The 22,265-nt window shown below is 42.6% G+C and overlaps 1 protein-coding gene across 1 annotated transcript in view; it reads right to left on the bottom strand.

Annotated features, from left to right (window-relative positions):
* Nucleotides 1-22,265, bottom strand: part of dop1b (DOP1 leucine zipper like protein B) — a 177,828-nt gene that overhangs the window by 125,454 nt on the left and 30,109 nt on the right. Inside the window, exons 3-9 of the mRNA XM_073044896.1 lie at nt 21,534-21,715; nt 18,735-18,905; nt 14,807-14,996; nt 11,853-11,951; nt 8,239-8,362; nt 3,118-3,218; nt 1,889-2,003 (exon numbers count right to left, since the gene is read on the bottom strand). Of these exons, the coding sequence (XP_072900997.1) occupies nt 1,889-2,003; nt 3,118-3,218; nt 8,239-8,362; nt 11,853-11,951; nt 14,807-14,996; nt 18,735-18,905; nt 21,534-21,715 (982 nt within the window). The remainder of the gene's footprint in view (nt 1-1,888; nt 2,004-3,117; nt 3,219-8,238; nt 8,363-11,852; nt 11,952-14,806; nt 14,997-18,734; nt 18,906-21,533; nt 21,716-22,265) is intronic.

The raw sequence follows: 22,265 nt of genomic DNA, 5'->3' as shown, positions 1-22,265 counted from the left end.
ACTATTTCAAAGTTTAATGGTTTACTACCTGCAGTGGATGTGGCCACAACTTTTGGTCATCTCATTTAAACTATTTTACTTCACTTTGATCACTACTCCAGACTCTGTATTGTCATTCTTCAGTACGTGAGCGTAAAGTCATTGAGTAATAGAGTCATAGAGGTTAGAATCAGGCCCTTCAGCCTATCTCATCCGTCCCAAAAGGAGAGTGAAATGATTGTCACTCAAGATCCAACTCAACATTAAAAAAACATAAGCAAAAACACAATAAATATAAAAGCAATCCTATAAAACTGTTTGAATATGACTGTATATACATGTGTTTATATACATAGATGGCTTGTATGCAGATAAAAAGACGCTGGGTGCAGTAATATCTGAACACAAGTTGGCTCTGACAGGACGTTATAAAGTGACAACATGACTCTTGACAAGAGGAACTCATCGAGGTAGCAGCAGGACATGTGAAAATACAACAGGACAGAGAGTGTGTCAGTGCAGGTATGAGCTGTGGAGTGTAAGCATAAAGTGGCAGTGGAGGGTGCTGAGGCACTGTGGACAGGAGTGGCTGATGTGGATGGTGGGGTGGGTAGATGGGTGGAAGTGCTGATCAACCTGATAGATTGTTATTGATTCTTCCTTCACTATCAGCCAGGTGTTACCATATTCCTCCCCTCAGTCTTGGTTTGATTTCAGTGGACACAAGTCAACTTACTGAACAGCTCCCAGCTGCTCTAGAATCAATATTGGGGACCAAAGTGCAACAGTCCTTCTGACATCACACTTTAGGTACTCATTGTTTGTTTAATCTGATTACCGTTCTCTCTTAGCATCCAACTGGGAAAGCAGATTTTTTCCCCAAATCATTTTACAGGTGCCAACATTTATTCTCCAACCTCAACTCCCATTGAGAAGGTGGTGGCCAATCTAATTCTTCAATCACTACCAATATATGGTGATGTTTTGCAGACAGCTGAGTAAAGTACCATTTATTCATCTTCCAAACTGTTATCACTATAATCTGCAGTCTATCATTTCCCTTTAAGAAATGAACATTTAATGAACGAGACAACTCAGTGGCCACTTTATTAGGTACAGCTGCTCTTTAATGCAAATACCTAATCAGCCAATCACGTGGCAGCAACTCAATCCATAAAAGCATGCAGACATGGTCAAGAGGTTCAGTTGCTGTTCAGACCAAACATCAGAATGGGGAAGAAATTATAATCTAAGTGACTATGACCATGGAATGATTGTTGGTGCCAGATGGGGTGGTTTGAGTATCTCAGAAACTGCTGATCACCTAAGATTTTCACACACTGAAGTCTAGAGTTTACAGAGAATGATACAAAAATATCCAGTGAACCGCAGTTCTTTGGGCGAAAATGCCTTGCTAATGAGAGAGGTAAGGGGAGAATGGCCAGGCTGTTTCAAGCTGACAAGAATATGACAGTAACTCAAATGACCATGTGTTACAACAGTGGTGTGCAGAAGAGCATCTCTGAATGTAGAACACGTCAAGCCTTGAAGCGGATGGGCTACAGCAGCAGAAGATCGCATAAAACAGAAGTTCACTTTATTCAGCCACTCCTGTACCTAATAAAATGTCCACTATGTGGTTGAGGGTCAACCAATTTAGCACCAGACCAGAGACCAAACATGAAACCTTCAATTTACACATTGCACAAATAAAAGACTTACTCATTCATCAACAGCAGTCAAGCAAAATACTTTGTATAAGTCAAAGGTATAAAGCGACATTTGTTGCAAAAGTGAACGAGTTTGTTTCAATTCCATTGACCTTAAGCAACTTCTAATACAAATATAATAACAGTCTTAAGGGAATATTCAGTTCAAAGGATTAAAAGAAAATTATTTTCTAATTTACCCAAATCAGGCTTATCAAGCAGACTTATCAGAATCCGGAAGGGCTTCAGATGCACTTGAGGCCCGTGGTCCCGATCACTCTCAGGGTTCACCTCTTGCAAAGATTTTGTCAATGCCTGTGGATAAAGCATGTTGGTTACAAAATCCAATTCGGATTCAAATTGTTCAATATCATTTCCAATACACATGTATAATCAAGAATGAAATATTTGTTAACCGGATCTGATGCAGCACAAAAAAACCCACAATAAATATAAATACACTAGATAGCCTATATACATAGATGTCCATAAAGTGATGCTAGGCACAGGAGTGTCTGTACATAAGGTGACTGACAGGAAATGATAAAGTAGTGGTAGTTGGGGGTGTGGAGGGGTGGATTAGTGGGTGGAGGTGTTGATCAGCCTTACTGCTTGGGGAAAGTAACTGTCCTCAACTATATATATTGGGGCTTTCGTTCCACTCCTTAAATGAAGAATTTAATTTTTCCCTTCCTTGATTAAGAGCCAACAATTTCTCAAGTTAAGATTTTTAAAAAAACTTTATTCAAGGCTACAGAAGAATTACCACTTTTGCCATTCATAGGATGTCAATAAATTAACTTTAAGGCTTATGAAACAATATGACAATTACAGTCAGTGGCCTCTTTATTAGGTACAACTGTCCTCCTGCTCATTAATGCACATATCTGATCAGCCAATCAAATGGCAGCAACTCAAACACAAAAGCATGCAGACACGGTCAAGAGGTTCAGTTGTTGTTCAGACCAAACAGTAGAATGGGGAAAAAATGTGATCTAAGTGACTTTGACCATGGAATGATTGTTGGTGCCAGACAGGGTGGTTTGAGTATCTCAGGAACTGCTGATCTCCTGGGATTTTCATACACAACTGTCTCTAGAGTTTACTGAGAATGGTGTGAGAAACAAAAAATACATCCAGGTGGCAGCAGTTCTGTGGATGAAAACCATGTTAATGAGAGAGGTCAGTGGAGAATGACCAGATTGGTTCAAGCTGACAGGAAGACCTCAGCAAGTCAAGTAACCACACATTACAACAGTTGTGTGCAGAAGAGCATCTCTGTACACACAACGTGTGTGTCACTCTATTAGGTACAGGAGGCACCTCGTAAAGTGGCCACTGAGGGTAAAGCCACGTTTGTCATTAGTGTAGGTACAGCACCTCTCCAGGTTTGACAGGGCCGCTAAACCATCAGTAAAAATGTACTCACTCGAACTAGCAAGTCCTTGGAATGCTCATCAAAATAAGTCTTGGTTTCATCTTCGGAAATCTCTGTGTCTGCAGTCATCATGCCTCCTTTGAGATCTGTACCTGAAGGAATCAACGTGAACCATCACAGAGAGTATACAAGAACAAAACAAGCTCCGCCTTTGCTGCCAAACTTTGTGCAGAAAAGATTTCATTGGCACAATTACATATGAAAAAAATGCAAATGTTAAAATGTATAACTTCCACAAGGACAATACAGAGACAGACACCAACAGATTTAGTAAGCTCAGATCAGCTCACTTTTATCTTACTAATTATGTTATAAATGCAGGATGATTATGGAAAACTATAAGGCATAGAAGCAGAAATAGACCATTTGGCCCATAGAATCTGCTCCACCATTCAATCATGGCTATTTATTTTCCCTTTCAACCCCAATGAAAGTTCAAAGTAAAAATTTATTATCAAAATATTTATATTTCACTGTTCACTACCCTGTGATTCAATTTCTTGTAGGCATTCACAGTAGAACAAAGAAATCTTCATTCTCCTCCCTTCTCTCTGTAACCTTTGATGTCTTACTAATCAAGTACCCGTCCATTTTAAATATACCCAATGACTTGACCTCCACTGCCGTCTGTTACAACAAATTCCACAGATTCACCACCCTCTGGCTAAAGAAATTCCTCCTCACATTTGTTCTAAATGGACATTCCTCCATTCTGAAGCTGTTCCCTCTGGTCCTAGACGCCCCCACTATTGGAAATATCCTCTCCATGTCCACTCTTTTTAGGTCCTACAATACTTGACAGGTTTCAATGAGATTTCCCCCCCACCCCCACCACATTCTTCTGAACTCCAGTGCCCAGAGGTATCAAACATTCCTTCCATGTTAACCCTTTCATTAATGCTGACAGTACTCCAAATGTAGTCTGACCAATGCCCAAAGGACAACCTGGATAATGTCCGGATACAAGATCAGAGTCCCTTCATTTTCCACTCTCCACCCACCCCTTTTCTTGGTCTATGAAGCCAATCAATGCCAACGTCAGATCAGAGCTGTGAAAACAAAAATAGCTTAAATCTTTTTTGGCACTTTCAAGCAGGAAATAGATGAAGACGAACAAGAAATCCAATTTTACACTCATCGCTATTACACCATTTTACATTTCTTCACAGCTGCAGGAAGTCATTTTGAGGATGCAGTGCTCAGATCTACATTTTAATAATCCACAATCATGTGACTGTTATTCTACAAAGCCAAAAGATGACAGAACTGCCTATTCCTTTACTACCCAAGTGGACTATCCCAGCCATTTAGCATTCTCTAGGGAAAAATTGCCCCTCACGAAGCTGACAAAACTGTTGTGTGACAATTTGGCAACAGTCCCATTTCTTTGGGAATTCTCTCAGCCAGAGTGTAAGAAAATTGCCAGATTTTTGGACACTGGGAGAATCAGAAGGCATCTATGTAGACTTTAGACGCAAAATCTGACACAATTTTACTGAAGGATAGAATTTCTTGGGCTACGTTTCAACTTCCAACTCCCACCTCCTCTCCGGCAAAACTCCAATAATCCGCTATCCAACTATTCAGAAATCTGAATGACTCAGCATCTGGCACATAAGGTTCTGACTGCTGGATTCCCTTTCACTCAGTGGGACACCAGTTCCTATGTTCCTTCACACTCAAAAGCTGCTCTGGACAGTTCACTGTTCTACTGTGCGGCATCCATCAGTCCAGAAAATCTGCTGCTCCAGCACCACTAGTCATGGGACTCCAGTCTAAAACACAATTCTGCACTATCATTCCCTGGTTCCGATTATCAAGGTACAAGACCGTAAGACTTGTGGCCTCTTTCTGCTCCCTTGGCTCACTCAGTCATTTGATCGTGGCTGAATTTACTCCAGATTAGTGGAATTTGACTGGTTTTCCTCAGGAAGGTGGGAAGGAAAACACAGGAAATAATTGGAACTCAAGATCAGATTTGCTTTAACTGGCTAATTTGGGCAGGGGAATGGAAAACAGAGTAAGAGGCTGAGGATGAAGCGGCTGGCATACAACTGGCTGTAGCGCAGAGTGAGACTGTAAGGAAAGACGGCAGTCAGTGGGAATGACGAGGTGTAACATGGGGGGGGGTGGGAAAAATAAAAATCAAAGAGGGTGACATATATAGGACTGAAGGTGTTATATTTGAATGCACGCAGTGTAGAGAATAAGGTAGATGATCTTTTGGTGCAGTTGGAGATTGGTAGTTATGACATTCTGGGCATCACTGAGATGTGGCTTAAAGATCATAGTTGGGAGCTTAACATCCAACGATACACACTGAATCGAAAGAACAGCCAGGTGGGTGCTGTGGCTCTTTTGATTAAAAAAACAAAATCAAATCCTTAGAAAGAGATAACATAGGATAGGAAGCTGTTGAATCCTTGTTGGAAAAGTTAAGAAATTGCAAGGGTAAAGAGACATTGATGGGAGTTATATACAGGCCTCTGAGCAGTATCCAGGATGTGGGCTACAAATTACAAAGGGAGATAGAAGACACATGTTTACAATAGTCATGGGGATTTCAATATGCAAGTAGTTTAGAAAAATCAGGTTGGTGCTAGATCCCAAGAGAGAGAATTTGTAGAATACTTATGAGCTGGCTTTTTAGAGCAGTTTGCAGATGAACCCACTAGGGGAAAGACTATTTTGAATTGGGTGTCCTGTAATGAACAGGATTTTATTTGGGAGTTTAAGGAAAAGGGACCCTTAGGAGACTGTGATCATAATATGATAGACTTCACCCTGTAACTTGAGAGGGAGAAGCTGAAGTCAGATGTATTACTATTATAGTCGAGTAAATGAAATTACAGTGGCATGAGAGAGGAGCTGGCCAAATTTGATTGAAAAGGAACACTAGCAGGGATGATGGTAAAACAGTAATGGCTGGAGTTTCTGGGAGCAATTCGGAAGGCATAGATTAGATATACCCCAAAGAAGAACTATTTAAAAGAGAGGATGAGGCACCCGTGGGTGACAAGGGAAGTCAAAGACAGGATAGAAGCAGAAGAGAGGGCACTTAATAAAGCAAAAATTAGTGGAAAGTTAGAGGACTGGAATGCTTTCAAAAACCAGCAGAAGGTATTACAAAAGTCACAAGGAGGGAAAAGTTGAAATAGGAAGGTAAGCTAGCCAACAATATCAAAGAGAATACCAAAGGTTTTTTCAGATATACAAAGAGTAAAAGAGAGGTGACAGTAAGTATCAGACCACTGGAAAATGATGCTGAAGCAGTAGTAACAGGTGACAAGGAAATGGCACACGAAGTAAATAAGTACTTTGAATCCCTCTTCACTGTGGAAGACACTAGTAGTATGCCATAAGTTCAAGAGTGTCAGGGGGAAGAAGCGAGTACAATTGCTATTACTAGGGAGAAGGTGCTTGGGAAGCTGAAAGGTCTGAAGTTAGATAAGTCACCTGCACCAGATGGACTATACCCAAGCTCTGAAAGAGGTAGCTGAAGTGGTGTGGAGGCATTAGCAATGATTTTCCAAGAATCACTAGATTCTGATTTGGTTCCAGAGGACAGGAAAATTGCAAATGTCACCCCACTCTTCAAGAAGGGAGGGAGGCAGAAGAAAGAAAATTATAGGCCAGTTAACCTGACTTCAGTGCTTGGGAAGATGCTAGAGTTGATTGTGAAGGATACTGTCTCAGGATACTTGGAGGCATCTGATAAAATAAGGCAAAGTCAGCATGGTTTCCTTAGGGAGAAATCTTTCCTGACAAATCTGTTGGAATGTTTTTAGGAAATAACAAGCAGGATAGACAAAGAGAATCACTGGATGTTAATATATTTGGATTTTCTGAAGGCCTTTGACAAGGTGCCACAAACGAGGCTGCTTAACAAGATAAGAGCCCATGGTATTGCAGGAAAGACACTAGAATGGATAAACGATTAGGCCGGAGGCAAAGAGTGGGAATAATGGGGGCTTTTTCTGGTTGGCAACCAGAGACGTTCAGCAGGGGTCAATATTAGGTCTGCTTCTTTTATGCTACATGATTTGGATGATGGAATTGATGACTTTGTGGACAAGTTTGCAGATGATACACAATGAGGGGCAGGCAGTGTTGGGAAAGCAGAGAGGCTGCAAAAGGATTTAAGAGAGATTAGGAGAATGAGCAAAGAAGTGGCAGGAGGAATACGGCATCGGGAAGTGTATGACCATGCACTTTGGCAGAAGGAATAGAAGTATAGGCTATTCTCTAAATGGTTAAAACATTCAACAATCTGAACCACAAATGGACTCAGGAGTCCTCGTGCAGGATTCCCTAAAGGTTAACTTGCAGGTTGAGTCAGTGGTGAGGAAGGTAAATGCAATGTTAGCATTCATTCTGAGAGGATTAGAATATAAAAGGAAGGATGTAATGCTGAGGCTTGATAAGGTACCGGTGAGGCCTCATTTGGAGTATTGAGAGCAATTTTGGGCCCTTCATCTAAGAAAGAATGTGCTGACATTGGAGAGAGTTCAGAAGAGGTTCACAAGAATGATTCTGGGGATGAAAGACTTATCATACGAGGAGCATTTGATGGCTCTAGGCCTGTACTCACTGGAGTTTAGAAGAATGAGAGGGGAGCTCATTGAAACCTATGGAATGTTGAGAGGCCTAGAGGGGGATGTGGAGAGGAGGTTCCCTATAGTGGGGAGTCCAAAAAGAGAGGGCACAGCCTCAAACAGAGGGATGTCCATTTAGAATGGAGATGAGGAGGAATTTTTTTTAGCCAGAGGGTGATGAATCTCTGGAATTCATTGCCACTGACAGCTGTGGAGGCCAAGTCATTGAGTGTACTTAAGGTGGAGGTTGTTGGGTTCTTCATTAGTCTGGGTGTGAAAGGTTATGGGAGAAGACAGGAGGATGGGTGTGAGAGGGAAATGAATCAGCCATGATGGAATGGCGGTTCAGACTCGATGAGCTCATTGGCCCAATTCTGCTCCTATCTCTTACGGTCTCAAGGTCTCATTTAGAATTTAACTGCTTGGCACCTCTCATTGTGCAGATAGTAACATGTTAATTCAAAAAGATAATATTTTAAACAAATAAGTAATTAAAAGAAGAAATACAAGATGTTACCCAATAGCCATGCATATAGCCGCCTGTTCAATGACATGTCTCGTCTCAGTATGGTGTGGAGAGCAGCAGAGAGAATGTACACCATTTCTGCCTGGGTCATCGGGATAACGGATTTATTTGGATCCTGGAAATAAATAACCAGTGACTTTAAAAATAGCACACACCATTCTGAAAAGCCTCCATAAACCTTTTACCAAATAAACATTCTTTAGAAATTATTTCTAATCAACATTGGAAAAACAAGAAATTGAATTACTATGGAACTTAAACAAGTGTCTTTTCAGCAGCAGATTCACCTGACACTTAAATTCAATGCAGTTCACAGGTGATTTTACATAGATTGTACCATTGGGCACAATATTAAAAAAGGAACATTTCCACAATAAAGTGGACAATCTCAATCATCAGACTTTGCTTTTTGCTGGTGTATTGCAAAAGGTTAGTCTTTATGCTTGTTGAATGTCTCACTGCCAGCGTGGTCTTGAATGCAACAGAACTGGCTGCAGGAGCTTTGACTACTACAATGGGAGCGTAGAAGGTTGAGGGGGGATTTGATAGAGGTATTTAAAATTATTAGGGGGATAGATAGAGTTGACATGGATAGGCTTTTTCCATTGAGAGTAGGGGAGACTCAAACAAGAGGACATGAGTTGAGAGTTAAGGGGCAAAAGTTTAGGGGTAACACAAGGGGGAACTTCTTTACTCAGAGTGGTAGCTGTGTGGAACAAGCTTCCAGTAGAAGTGGTAGAGGCAGGTTCGATTTTGTCATTTAAAAAAAAAATTGGATAGGTATATGAACAGGAAAGGAATGGAGGGTTATGGGCTGAGTGCAGGTAGGTGGGACTAGGTGAGAGTAAACGCTCGGCACGGACTAGAAGGGCCGAGATGGCCTGTTTCTGTGCTGTAATTGTTATATGGTTATTTGGGAATACATCATCACCAGTATGTGCCAAGGTCTTTCCATGACCATGACTGTCCTTGCCAAATATTTCTACAGAAGCAGTTTTCCATTGCCTTCTTCTGGGCAGTGCCTTTACAAGACGGGTGACCCCAGCCATTATCAATACTTTTCAGAAACTGTCTGCCTGGCGTCAGTGGTCGCACAACCAGGACTTGTGATCTGCACCAGCTGCTCACACGACCACCACTACCTGCCCCCATGGCTTCACATGACCTTGACTGGGGAGGGGCAAAGCAGGTGATACACCTTGCCTGAGGGTGACCTGCAGGCTAGCAGAGGGAAGGAGCTCCTTACACCTCCTTTGGTAAAGGCACATCTCCAACACCCCCCCCCCCCACCCCACCACAGGAATACACTAGGAACATGAAAGTTAATCAAACACAGGGTGGGACTCGTGAATGATGACTGGTTTGATGAGATGGTGCTGTGTGTTGGTCCACTTACTGCAGCATTTCATATCAGTGGAGAGGGTATAAGAGTAAAGGTTTTGGGGTGGGGGGAGATCCTGGGGGTAGTTCTTTGATGTCTCACAGATGCGCTGCTTGTGAACGGTGCTGCTGATCCAGTGGGAGGCGTGCTGCAGTCAGCTGGGCCTCTGCACACCACGATAAGTATTTTATTGCTTGCTCTGTTCTGTCCTTACGAATATAGTTTTGCAGACAATTAGTATTTGCATCTTTCTGCCCATTCGAATCGGTTGAGAGAACCTATTGTTTTCACAAAACAGCTGACGTCACCGTTTAAATGAGGAATGCGCACATCACCAAACATGGTCAACTTGGCTGTGGAAAGCAGACACTCAGCACCTCCTGCGTAATGACCCCTGCATCACCATCTGGTGTAGGGAGGACACCGCAGGGGGCTGCAGCCAGCCCCATCGTGGGCACCAGCCTCGCCAGCATCAAGGACATCTTCAAAAGGGGATGCCTCAAAAAAGAAAATGGCATCCATCGTTAAGGACCATCGTCAACCAGTACCTGCTCTCTTCATACTACCAGAGAGGAGGTACAGGAAACACATACACTCAGCACTTTAGGAACAACTACTTCCTCTCCACCATCAGATTTCTGAACGTACAATGAGCCCTCCCATAAACACTGCATTATTTTTGCTCTCTTTTTGCACTACCTATTTATTTTTTTTTTACTTACAGTATATTATTGTAATTTAATTTTATGTATTGCACGAGACTGCTGCCGCAAGCAAATTTCAGGACACGTCAGTGATATTAAACCTGATTCTGACCCCTAGTAATGCTCTCAGCAACCATTGCTGCCTCAGAAAGTTACCATCAACCACTTCAGCTTATTAACATGCTGCCCACCAAATGAGCGCCTGTCCTAGAAGGACAAAACAGATGTTGAAAGAGGCTTAAACAGTGATACTGCTCAGTAGAAGAACCAGACTCAGGTACTTGCATTGCAACCAATTGCTACCAGTTATCATGTCATTGTGCAGGATTCCCAAAGGGTTAATATGCAGCTTGAGCCAGTGGTAAGATCGGCAAACTCAACGTTTGCTTTCAACACAATGAAGGTAGAGCATCGGATGTAGTGCACATGGCTTTCAGTAAGACTTTTGATAAGATTCCTTGTGAGGCTCATTCAGAAAGTAATGAGGCAAGGATCCAAGTAGACCTTGCTTTTTGGATCCAGAATTGGCTTGCCCACAGAAGCCAAACGGTGGTTGTAGATGGTTCGTATTCTGCATGGAGGACGGTGACCCGTGGTGTTCCACAGGGATCTGTTCTGAGACTCCGTCTCTTTGTGATTTTTATAAATCATCTTGATGAGGAAGGGGAAGGGTGGGTTAGTAAGATTGCTGATGACAGAAATGCTGAGGGTGTTGTGAATAGTCTGGAGAGTTGTCCAGAGGTTGCAGCAGGACATATCGTTGGATCATGCAGTAAAGCACATATTTACTCTGACACTTCATGAGTCTGCTAGCCAACTTCACATTCGTCGCGACTCAAAATGGTGGAAGCAAATCTAAGCTCAGGGGCGAGAGTACAGGGTTCCCTGCTTAGTGAGCAGTATCATTCTAAACACTGTAACATGCTTCAGTCTTACTAAACACTTCCTTTCAAAGCAACCACTTTTCAACAAGACGATAGGAGGCATAGATCAAGTGGACATAGATCAAAAGACTTTTTCTCCCCCCACAGGGCAGAAATGACATACGAAAAGGCATAATTTTAAGGTGACTGGAAGGAAGTCTGAGGGGGTTGTCAAAAGTAAGATCTTTACACAGAGTGGTGAGTGCATAGAAAACTCTGCCAGGGGTGGTGGGAGAGGCAGATACATCAGGGGCATTTAAGAAACTCTGAGGCATAAGGATGACAGAAAAATGGAGGGTATGTAGGAGGGAAGGTTCGGATTGATTTTACAGTAGGTTATAAGGCTGGTAGAACTTTGTGGGCTGAATGGCCTGTAGGATTCAATGTTCAATCAGTCCTAGCGTGCAACTTATGTCTCCAAATAAAACATCTACCAAGGATTGATGACAGGATCAACAAAATACAATGTTTCCAACAAAATGCACAGACTGTGAATTATGACATAGCACGTTGCTTTCTGCAAGTTAATCTAACAGAGAGAATCAATGGAGATGCTGCAGTAAGCCTATAGATGTTAAAATCAATGTTACTGCTTACCAGGCATGTGTTAAGTGGAAAAAAGTAAAATAAAATTTCTAAAGTATTCCGTTGCACAAGAACATTTGAATCCTTCACAGAAGCACACAAACCTTTCACCTGAAAAACAAAGAAATGGACAAATCGATTAGAGAACTGACGAGAAAATTAACATATCATTTTCCCCTGGCAGCTACACTCTGTGGCGATTCTATTAGGTACGGGAACCAGTACATCAGAATTGGGCAGCTCTGACAAAAGTTCACTGAACTCAAATGTTGTTTCGCTTTCCACAGTGGCCACGTTATTATGTACCTCCTGTACCTAAAAAAAGTGGCTACTGGGAGCTTGTTCATGGTCCACTGCGGCTGGAGCCCATCCACTTCACTGTTCAATATGTTCTATGTTCAGAGATGCTTTCCAGCTCACCACTGTTGTAAAGCATGGTGTCAGACTGAACCAGTCTAGACATTCTCCTCTGAATTTGCCCAGAAGATGCAATCTGAAAGCAAGCATGCAGGTACAGCAGGCAGTGAAGAAAGCTAATGACACGTTGGCCTTCATAACAAGGGGAGTTGAGTATAGGAGCAAAGAGGTCCTTCTCCAGTTGTACAGGGCCCTGGTGAGACCACACCAGGAGTACTGTGTTCAGCTTTGGTCTCCAAATTTGAGGAAGGACATTCTTGCTATTGAGGGAGTGCAGCGTAGGTTCACGAGGTTAATTCCCGGGATGGCGGTTCTGTCATATGTTGAAAGATTGGAGCAACTGGGCTTGTATACACTGGAATTTAGAAGGATGAGAGGGATAACAGTTCTTTTCAACATAATGAAAGAAGGAACACTGTTCAGTTTTGAAATGCTTAAAGAGAAACACTTATTAGAAAAACAAGATTTTTTAAAATCGGTATTTACAGATGCGACAATATGTTAATAAGACGCTTAAAAATGTAACCAAGGCAAATACATGCTTGATAGAGCTCTTTAGAAAAGCATATAATTCAGATAATGGTATAGAATTATTTCAAGCATGTATAAGGGGTTGTTAAATCTTAAAACACATTCGACTTCATGCATTAAAACAAAATGGGAGAAGGAAGGAGGGATAATTATATCTGAGGAAGAATGGACAATAATATGGAGGTATCAATGGAAGTGTACCAGTTCACAGAAATGGAGGGAGTTTGGATGGAAAAACTTGCTAAGATATTTTATTACACCCTCTCAGAAATCCCATTATGATAGTAACCTCCCTGTTTGCTGGAGAAATTGTGGAAATCAAAATGCAAATCATTATCATATTTTTTGGGACTGCCGTGTTATCAAAAACTATTGGAGGGGGATACACAATGTGATACAAGACATCTTTAAATGTGAAATACCCTTAGAGAGTAAGACCATATATTTTGGATATATACCTCAAGAATGGTTGAAAAGAGCTAAATATTTAACGAATATACTGTTGGTGGCTGGTAAAAAGACTCTTACTAGGAAATGGTTATCACAGGAGAGCCCAACTTTAAATACATGGATAAAAATTACAATGGACATTTACAAAATGGAGAAGATAACAGCATCTGTTAATCATAAGCTGGAACAATTTGATTCATTCTGGGAAAAATTGTTTAACTACATAATGCCTCATAGGCCTGATTTTATTCTCACAAATCAATGAATCTGTTGTAAAAAAAAAATCACTCCCTACTTGTAACATTGTTCTTCCCTTTTGCTTGTTTTTTCTGTCCACTCTTTTCTATAAGTGTATACCTCAGATAAATACCTTGTGGAGATTTGTGATATATATGATTATATGATATATATGTACAATGTCTGAAATACATCTTATGGAAATGTTTGTTTGATGAACTTCAATAAAAAAAATAAATTACAAAAAAAAAAGGATGAGAGAGGATCTGATTGAAACATATAAGATTATTAAGGGATGAGACATGCTCGGGGCAGGAAACATGTTCTCGATGTTGGGGGAGTCCAGAACCAGAGGCCACAGTTTAAGAATAAGGGGTAGGCCATTTAGAACGGAGTTCAGGAAAAAAAATTTCACCCAGAGAGTTGTGGATCTATGGAATGCTCTGCCTCAGAAGGCAGTGGAGGCCAATTCTCTGGATGCTTTCAAGAAAGAGTTAGATAGTGGAGTCAAGGGATATGGGGAGAAGGCAGGAATGGGGTACTGATTGTGGATTATCAGCCATGATCACATTGAATGGCGGTGCTGGCTCAAAGGGCCGAATGGCCTACTCCTGCACCTATTGTCTATCCTCCTTTCTGAGGTTGTCTGAAAACAAGGTGAGGGGTAAAATCTAAAGCATACTGTCAGTGACCACTTTATTGGGTACCCCTGCACACCTGCCCATTAATGCAAATATCTATTCAGCCAATCATGCGGCAGCAACTCAATGCGAAAAAGCATGCAGACACGGTCAAGAGGTTCAGTTGCTGTTCAGACCAGACATCAGAATGGAGAAGAAATGTGATCTAAGTAACTTTGACTGTGAAATGGTTGTTGGCACCAGAGGGGGCTGTTCGAGTATCTCAGAAACTGCTGTTTTCCTAGAGTTTACAGAGAATGGCACAAAAAAAAATTCCAGTGGGCAGCAATTCTGTGGATGAAAATGCCTTGTTCATGAGAGGTGTCAGAGGAGAATGGCCAGACTGGTTCAAACCGACAGGAAAGTGACAGTAACTCAAATAACCACACACTACAACAGTGGTGTGCAGAAGAGCATTTCTGAACGCACAACACGTCGAACCTTGCAGTGGATGGGCTACAGCAGCAGAAGATCACAAACATAATAAAGCGGCCACTAAATCTGAATCTGATCAGCTTCATCCTAAACTCCTCAGCGGCTTGCAACTCCAACAAACTCCAAATCACTTGCTTTGCTCCCCGTTTTCCAGAGGAGACCCCAGTAAAAAAGCAACACACAAGAACCGTAGTTGGATTGGATTAACAGACTTACAGCTAGGTTAGGGTCTGAGCCAAACATGTATTTCTGGTCCTTCCTTTGCATAGTTTTATTTATGTGACTGACAATGAAGAGGGAGGCAGGGAGGCGAATGGAAGGGCTCACAATGACACTGCCCCACAGCGCCCCATAGAAGACTTCCTGGCCCACTACCAGAACTAGCTTCTGCAGCAAGATGTCCGTCCTTCGGAAAGCGTGGAGAGAAGGGGAGACAAAAACAAAAATTAACAGCTTAAAATGTCATACCTTGAAACACAATAAAACACCGACATTACCCTGATTTCAAGGACAAACAGCAAACAAGTAGCTCAGAATACTAAACATAAAATTTCATCGATATATTTGTCAGCTTGTAAATCACCGTGAAAGCGGAAGGTACCAGCTAACGATACACAGAGACAGGTGAATTGCACTTGGTGTCTGCCTGGTGTAGATATGAAACTACAAATGCATCTTGCTTCAGAGAATTAAGAGGCAAAAGAGAAACAACGGTTAAGACTGTCTGCAGGCCAAGATTAGGAACCCAATTATGTCACGTACCATTTTAACAATCACTGTGTGAACCAAATACTTTCTCATAGAATCTATTCAACAACTGAGATTTTTTTCTCAGGGTGCCAATGGCCAATACAAGGGGGCATAATTTTAAATGACTGGATGAGCGTATAGGGAGGATATCAGAGGCACGTTATGTTTTTATTTTGTTTTACACACAGAGATTGATGTGAGTGAGGAACGCCCTGCCAGGGATGGTGATAGAGGCAGATACATTAGGGACATATAAGGAATTCTTAGATACGCACAGGGATAATAAGAAAATGAAGGAATCTGTAGGAGGGACGGGTTGGACTGGCCTTAGAATAGTTTAAAAGGTTGGCACAACATTGTGGGCCGAAGGGCTGTACTGTTCTATGTTTTATGTTCCTAACTGGATAAAGAGTGGTCAGATGTAGAGTTCTGATAATGAGCATACTCTGTAAAACCCAACTTGTTCTTTCCATTGGCTACAAATGTAATGCAAACACAATAAATCGATTCATCTAAATAGATACAAAAAGTCCTACAGTACAGAAACAGACCCTTCAGCCCAAGTAGTCCATGCCAACCTGATCCTATGCCTAGTCCCATCTACCTCCCCCGGACCATAGCCCTCTTGCCCATGTACTTATCCAAACATCTCTTATATGTTATAACTGAGCCCAGATCTACAACTTCTCTAGGCAGCTCATTCCACACTTGAACCACCCTCTGAGTGGAAAAGATCCCCTTAAATATTTCACCTTTCACTCTACAATAGTTCTGGTCTCGCCCAACCCCTATAACAGGGGTTCCCGACTGGGGAAGGCTCCATGGAGCAAAGAAAGCTTGGGAACTTCTGCTCCATAAGATCCCCCCTCATTCTCCTGCACTCTAGGAATAAAGCCCTAACCTACTCAACTCAGGTCCTCAAGCCCTGGCAATGTACTTTAGTGGACAATATCCTAATCACTCATACAGTAGCCATACACTTTCACCCAGTTTACTCATGAATCACCTAAGCACTTCATGATAAAGAGGCAAACTCTTACTTCATCATTTAATAGAATAGCTTGACAATTTCAGTGAAACCCTAAACTTATTACCTGGGTTAAAGGGAGTGTTGGCGCGTGGCCCAGTGGATAAACATCAGGTCTAGTGATCTGAAGGTCACTGGTTCGAGCCTCAGCTGAGGTAAGCGTGTTGTGTCCTTGAGCAAGGCACTTAACAACACATTGCTCTGCGACAACACCGGTGCTCGGGTCCTAGTGCCCTTCCCTTGAACAACATCAGTGACATGGAGCAGGGAAGGCCTGCAGCTTGGGCAACTGCCTGTCTCCCATACAACCCTGCCCAGGCCTGCGCACTGGAAACCTTCCAAGGCGCAAATCCATGGTCTCACGAGACTAAAGGATGCCTATTAAAGGGATCCTAGAATGAAAGCCTAGCCTCAGTCCTGCAATAATTTTCATTTTCTAACTCCTGAATTCATTGTTCAGAGTTCCACCACCCTTTAATGATAACAATGCTAGAACATAGAACAATACAGGCCCTTCAGCCCACAATGTTGTGATGACCCTTTAACCTGCTCCAAGGTCAATCTAAAGCTTCCCCCCTGCATAGCCCTCCATTTTTCTTTCATTCGCGAGCCTATCTACAATTCTCCTAAATCTTCCCAACTTATCTGCCTCTACCAGCATTACTGGGAGCATGTCCCATGCGCTCACCACTCAGTGTAAAAAAAGTTAACCTCTGACATCCTCCCGTCCCCATAGTGTGTTTTAAAAAGTGTCCAATAGAATACCAGCATTCTAAATAACTCATCTGAACAAAGTAATGGCTTTCTGTTCATTACCAATATATCGAGTTATAATTAGTACAAACCACAATACTCTAATTCTAGCTTAGAAGATAATGTCCTTCTCTCCTGACAGTGGGTTTCACAAATTGTACTGTCACATGTTCTCTCAGTCTCGTTCAAGCCTTCTCATAAAAACCTTGGTGACCTATCACACATTCATAGCTTTCTCTATCTTCAGCCTCCAGATGTGCAAAATCATTGCACCCATAGATAAGGTGGGTGCAGTCTTTTTCTCTGGGTTGGAGAATCAACAACTAGAGGCCATAGGTTTATGGTGAGTCTGATAGGGTCAACTTCTTTTTTTTATCCTTAAGAGTGGCCAGTATATGGAATGAGATTCGGAGGACGTGGTTGGGGCAGGGACATCACCAATATTTAAAAAGGTATTTGGACAGGTATGTAGAGCCTCAGAAGGGTAGGCTGAAGTCAGGCAGAGCAATAGTCATCCGGGACTCGATAGTCAGGGGACAGATAGGAGGTTCTGCGGCAGCAAAAGAGACGCCAGGATAGCGCGTTGCCTCCCAGGTGCTAGGGCCCAGGATGTCTCTGAGCGGTTGCAGAATATTCTTCAAGGGGACGGTGAGCAGCAAAAGGTCGTGGTACATGTTGGTACCAATGACATAGGCAGGAGAGTGGTCGAGGTCCTGCAAAGTAAATTTAGGGAGTTAGGAAGGAGGCAGAAGAGCAGGAACTCCAATGTGGTCACCTCCGGATCACTCCCGGTGCAACGAGCTAGGGAAGGTCAGAACAGGAAGATAGTGAAGATGAATGAGTGGCTGAGGAGATGGTGCAGCGGGCAGGGTTTCAAGCTCTTAGATCACTTGGAGCCTTTTTTGGGGAAGGGATGACCTGTACAAATGGGACAGGTTGCCCCTGAACTGGAGGGGAACCAATATCCTGAGAGGGAGGTTTGCTAGTTCTGTTGGGGAGGGTTTAAACTAGATTTGCAGGGGGTGGGAACCAAAGTGAAGAGGCAAAGAATGGGGCAGTTGGTGCACAAGTAGTGAGAGCTTGTGAGGACGGACAGGCAGATGATGAAGCAAAGAAGCACTCAGCCAGATGGTTTGATGTGTGTCTATTTTAATGCAAGGAGTATCATGAGAAATGTGTATGCCTGCAAGAAAATGAATCTCAGGGTAGTGTACAATGACATACACGTACTTTGATAATAAATTTACTTTGAACTTTGACCATTATGGATTAAGGTAAGCTTTCCCATTTTCCTACATGGATCTGTGGCTGTGGCCTGAGAGTTATAGACAGTTTTCAGTTGGAACTGTATTCTGGAAATTGGGTCGAGGACTCTATAATATATTCTACAAAGCCACTAAATTGATGGGATGTTTCTCTCCAGTCCAAGCAGGATGTGAACTACATTTGACCCTGTATTTGAGTATCTGCTCAGAAATTGCTTCAGTAATCAAACAAATAGTCGTTCCTTTAAAGCCTGGAACCACTCCTTAATCCTTTTACTGACTTAACGCCCACAAAAGTTGAAACACAAGTTTCTGAAGTGGGTGAAATGAAGTTTGCTCTTGAACTCACCTGTCATAGATCTCTGATCCCTCCTCCAGCCCTGGAAGCAATCCAGTAATGAACGCCTGAAGACTGGGATTTAAGGACTTTTGCAGAGGGAGGTAGTATTTCTCGTAAAGTCCAAGAAGCACTGGCTTCACTGACATTGCAGCGTTGCCCAGCAGAGGAAACAGGCCGGAACTACAAGAGTATAAACAGAAATTAATTGTTCTGAAATTTGTTCATGCTATACGTCCTGAGATACAGTGAAGGGCTCGACTTGTACACTGCTCATACAAATCAAATCATTACCACGGTGCATTGAGGTAGGTCAAGGTAAAATGATAATAAAATGCAGAAGAAAGTGTAACAGCTACAATGAAAGCACTGTGCAGGTGGACAATGCAATGCAAGGTCACAACGAGGTACAGTGAAGTCAAGAGTACATTTAATCGTACTTGGGACCCCTTCAAAAGTTTTCTAACAGTGGGAGTAGAAGCCGGGTGGTCCATATGGAGAACAGAAGATGTCCAGGGTGGGTGGGGTCTTTATTAAACTTGGTCAACCTACCCCGTGCACAACACTGAATATACCCTTTCATAAGCAGCCAATAGTGAGACCCAGAAATAAGTGTGAACCCAGCACAACACCAGCAATCACACTGTGAATCTACGCCAGGGGTCAAATTTCTGTTTTCAGGTTTACATTCAAATCCAAATTAAATTTCAGTTTTTTTTTGTTTTTTTTTAAAACACATCTCAGTGAAGCAGAAATCAAGTAAGCAATAGTTCCTGAAAAGCTGATTACAAATGGGGAAGGTCATAACTGACCACTGGAAGCATCTCATCCTGATCCACCTCGGCCTGGTGTGGCGACTGCTCTGCCCGAAGCCACGAGAAATTGGATACAGCTCGGTCCATCAGAAAAAGCAGCCTCCCATCCGTAATCAGAATCTGACTCAGACTTAGCATCACTGACATACAGAATTGTGCAAAAACCTTGGGCACTTATATATAGCTGGGGTGCCTTTGACTTTTACACAGTACTGTGGTAATTTTATGTATTGCACTATACTCTTGCCACAGAAAAAATATTTTGACATATGAGTGATTCTGATATGGGTCTCTATTGTAGGTTGAGAGTGGGAAAGGGGAGAAAGAGAGGAATCATGTTGAGAAAAGGGGGAAGGGAGAGGTGAAGCACCAGATAAACCAATCACTTGGAATCAAATGACCCTGCCTGGTGTCTCGGGGTTAGATGTGTCAGCACCCATGCCATCTCCTGGCCCTGGCACTCCTTCTCTCACCTTGTCTCTCACCTTCTCGCATCACTCCACCCTCACCATTCCCAAAATCTTATGCTCCTGGCAGACTTACAAACTCTCTTTCCGCTCCACTTTGATAAATACAGTGCTCTGTGAGCGTTATAGGCACCCTAGTTATATATATGTACCTAAGCCTTTTGCAAGGTACTATATGTCGTGAAATGTTATGTTTTGTAGCAGCAGTACAGTGCAATACATTAAAAATGTTACAGGTTACAATATGAAATATAGTATTAAAAATCAATTAGATCAATAAGTAGAGCATAAACAGAGCAAAATATTAAGGTAGAGTTCATAGGCTCGTGGACTGTTCAGAAACAGCTCTATTTCTATATTTGATATCTTTTTTTTCCCCTTTCAAGGTTCTTTTGAAGACCCCGACATGGAGTTACATGCGACTTCGGTTCTTTGAGGAAATGGGACCTGCTCTCGGGGCCTCACGACCGGCCGCTTGCCAAGGACGCGGCCTGGGAGACTAGCGCGCCTTCAGGGTGCCGGATTTTCGTGGCTCTGGAGACAGGCTGATTCGAGGCTGGTGCCACCACCTGACGAGCTGGCTGCGTGCCCAGAGACCCGAGTTCTTTGGGCACAGAGCTCAGACAAAGCGACGCAACAGACTTTTAACACCATAAACCAGTGAGCTGTTTTGCTATGTCTCCCCTCTTGCTGTGAAATGGAGACACCTCTTTTTCCCTTATTAGGGAGAGAGAGAGCCTGTGGCATGTCGAATACCGGGTGAATGAGCAGTCTTTGGGGTACTGCAAGTCTGTGTCTTTATTGATGCTTTGCTGCACGTTTTGAGTGCTGGGTGGGGGATGCCGATACTTTTTTTGATGGGGGGTTCGTTGCTTTGCTGCTGTCTGTGCATGGGAGGGGGGAGCTGGGGGGCGGCTTTGGGGTTCTAACATTTAACTGTCATTCATTCTTTGGGGCACTCCTCTTGTTTGTTGATGTTTGCAAAGAAAAAGAATTTCAGGATGTATATTGTATACATTTCTGACATTAAATGTATCTTTGAAACCTATTCAAATCTGACGGCAGAGGGGAAGAAGCTGTTCCTAAAATGTTGAATATGTGTCTTCAGGCTCCTGTACCTCCTCCCTGATGGCAGCAAAGAGAAGAGGACATGTCCTGGGTGGTGAGGGTCCTTAATGATGAATCTTGCCTTCTTGAGGCATTGTCTTTAGAACATGTTCTTGATGGTGGGGAGGTTAGTGCCCACGATAATGCTGGCTGCGTTTGCAACACTGCAGCCTTTCCCAATCCTGTGCAGTGGAGCCTGCGTACCAGACAGTGATCCAACCAGTCCGAATGATCCCACGTACATCTGTGGAAATTTGCTACAGTCTTGGGTGACATAACAAATCTCCTCAAACTCCTAATGAAACTCAAAGGCCTGTCCCATGTGGCCTGCTGAACTGAAGTTTTTCACTATAACTCAGTACATGTGACAATAATAAACCCATTCCAATTATATTTTTATACAGGTCTTTTATCTACTGTACCTGTAAAAGAACAAGTCCTTGGCCAGCCATTTGGTTCCAATGATTTTAAATATGACTTCATAAGTTTCCAGGGCTTTCAGGTGCACACCGATGGGCAGTGCTGGGTGCAGGCATTGGGCTAGTCTTTTGCTGATGATCAGACGTTTCGGCAGGAGTGAGTACTTCAAGCTGCTCTGGAGTGCCTGTGCGTACAGAACAGGGTTGTTAATGTAGCAAGGTTGATAAAAGACCACAGAATTATTCATTCATAAATGCAAAGGATGAGATAACACCATGGTAGTGTAGCAGTTAGCCTGGGGCCTGGGGTGTTGGAGTTCAATTCCTGCCACCATCTGCAATGAGTTTGTAAGTTCTCCCTGTGACCTCTGCGTGTGTTTCCTCCCCTAGTGCCAGTTAGTCAGTCGTTGTAAATTGTCCTGAGATTAGGGGGAGGTTAAATACGTGGGTTGATGGGTGGTGCGGTTTGTTGGGCCGGAAAGGCCTGTATTTCTAAATTTTAAAAAAACTTCTCAGCTTTCCCACACAGTGTGCAATTAGTCTGGATATGTTAACAAAGGACAGAACAGGAACAAAGAACAGAACAGGAACAAAGGACAGAACAGGAACAGGCCCTTCTGTCCACATTGTCTGTTCTGAGCACAATGCCAAATTAAACTAATTTTCTTCTGCCTATATACATTCCATATCTCTCCATTCTCTGTAATTCATTAAATCCTCTTGAACACCGCAACC

Source organism: Hemitrygon akajei, chromosome 5 (assembly GCF_048418815.1).
Source record: "Hemitrygon akajei chromosome 5, sHemAka1.3, whole genome shotgun sequence".
Taxonomy (NCBI): domain Eukaryota; kingdom Metazoa; phylum Chordata; class Chondrichthyes; order Myliobatiformes; family Dasyatidae; genus Hemitrygon; species Hemitrygon akajei.
This window is presented reverse-complemented; position numbering and strand designations above follow the sequence as displayed.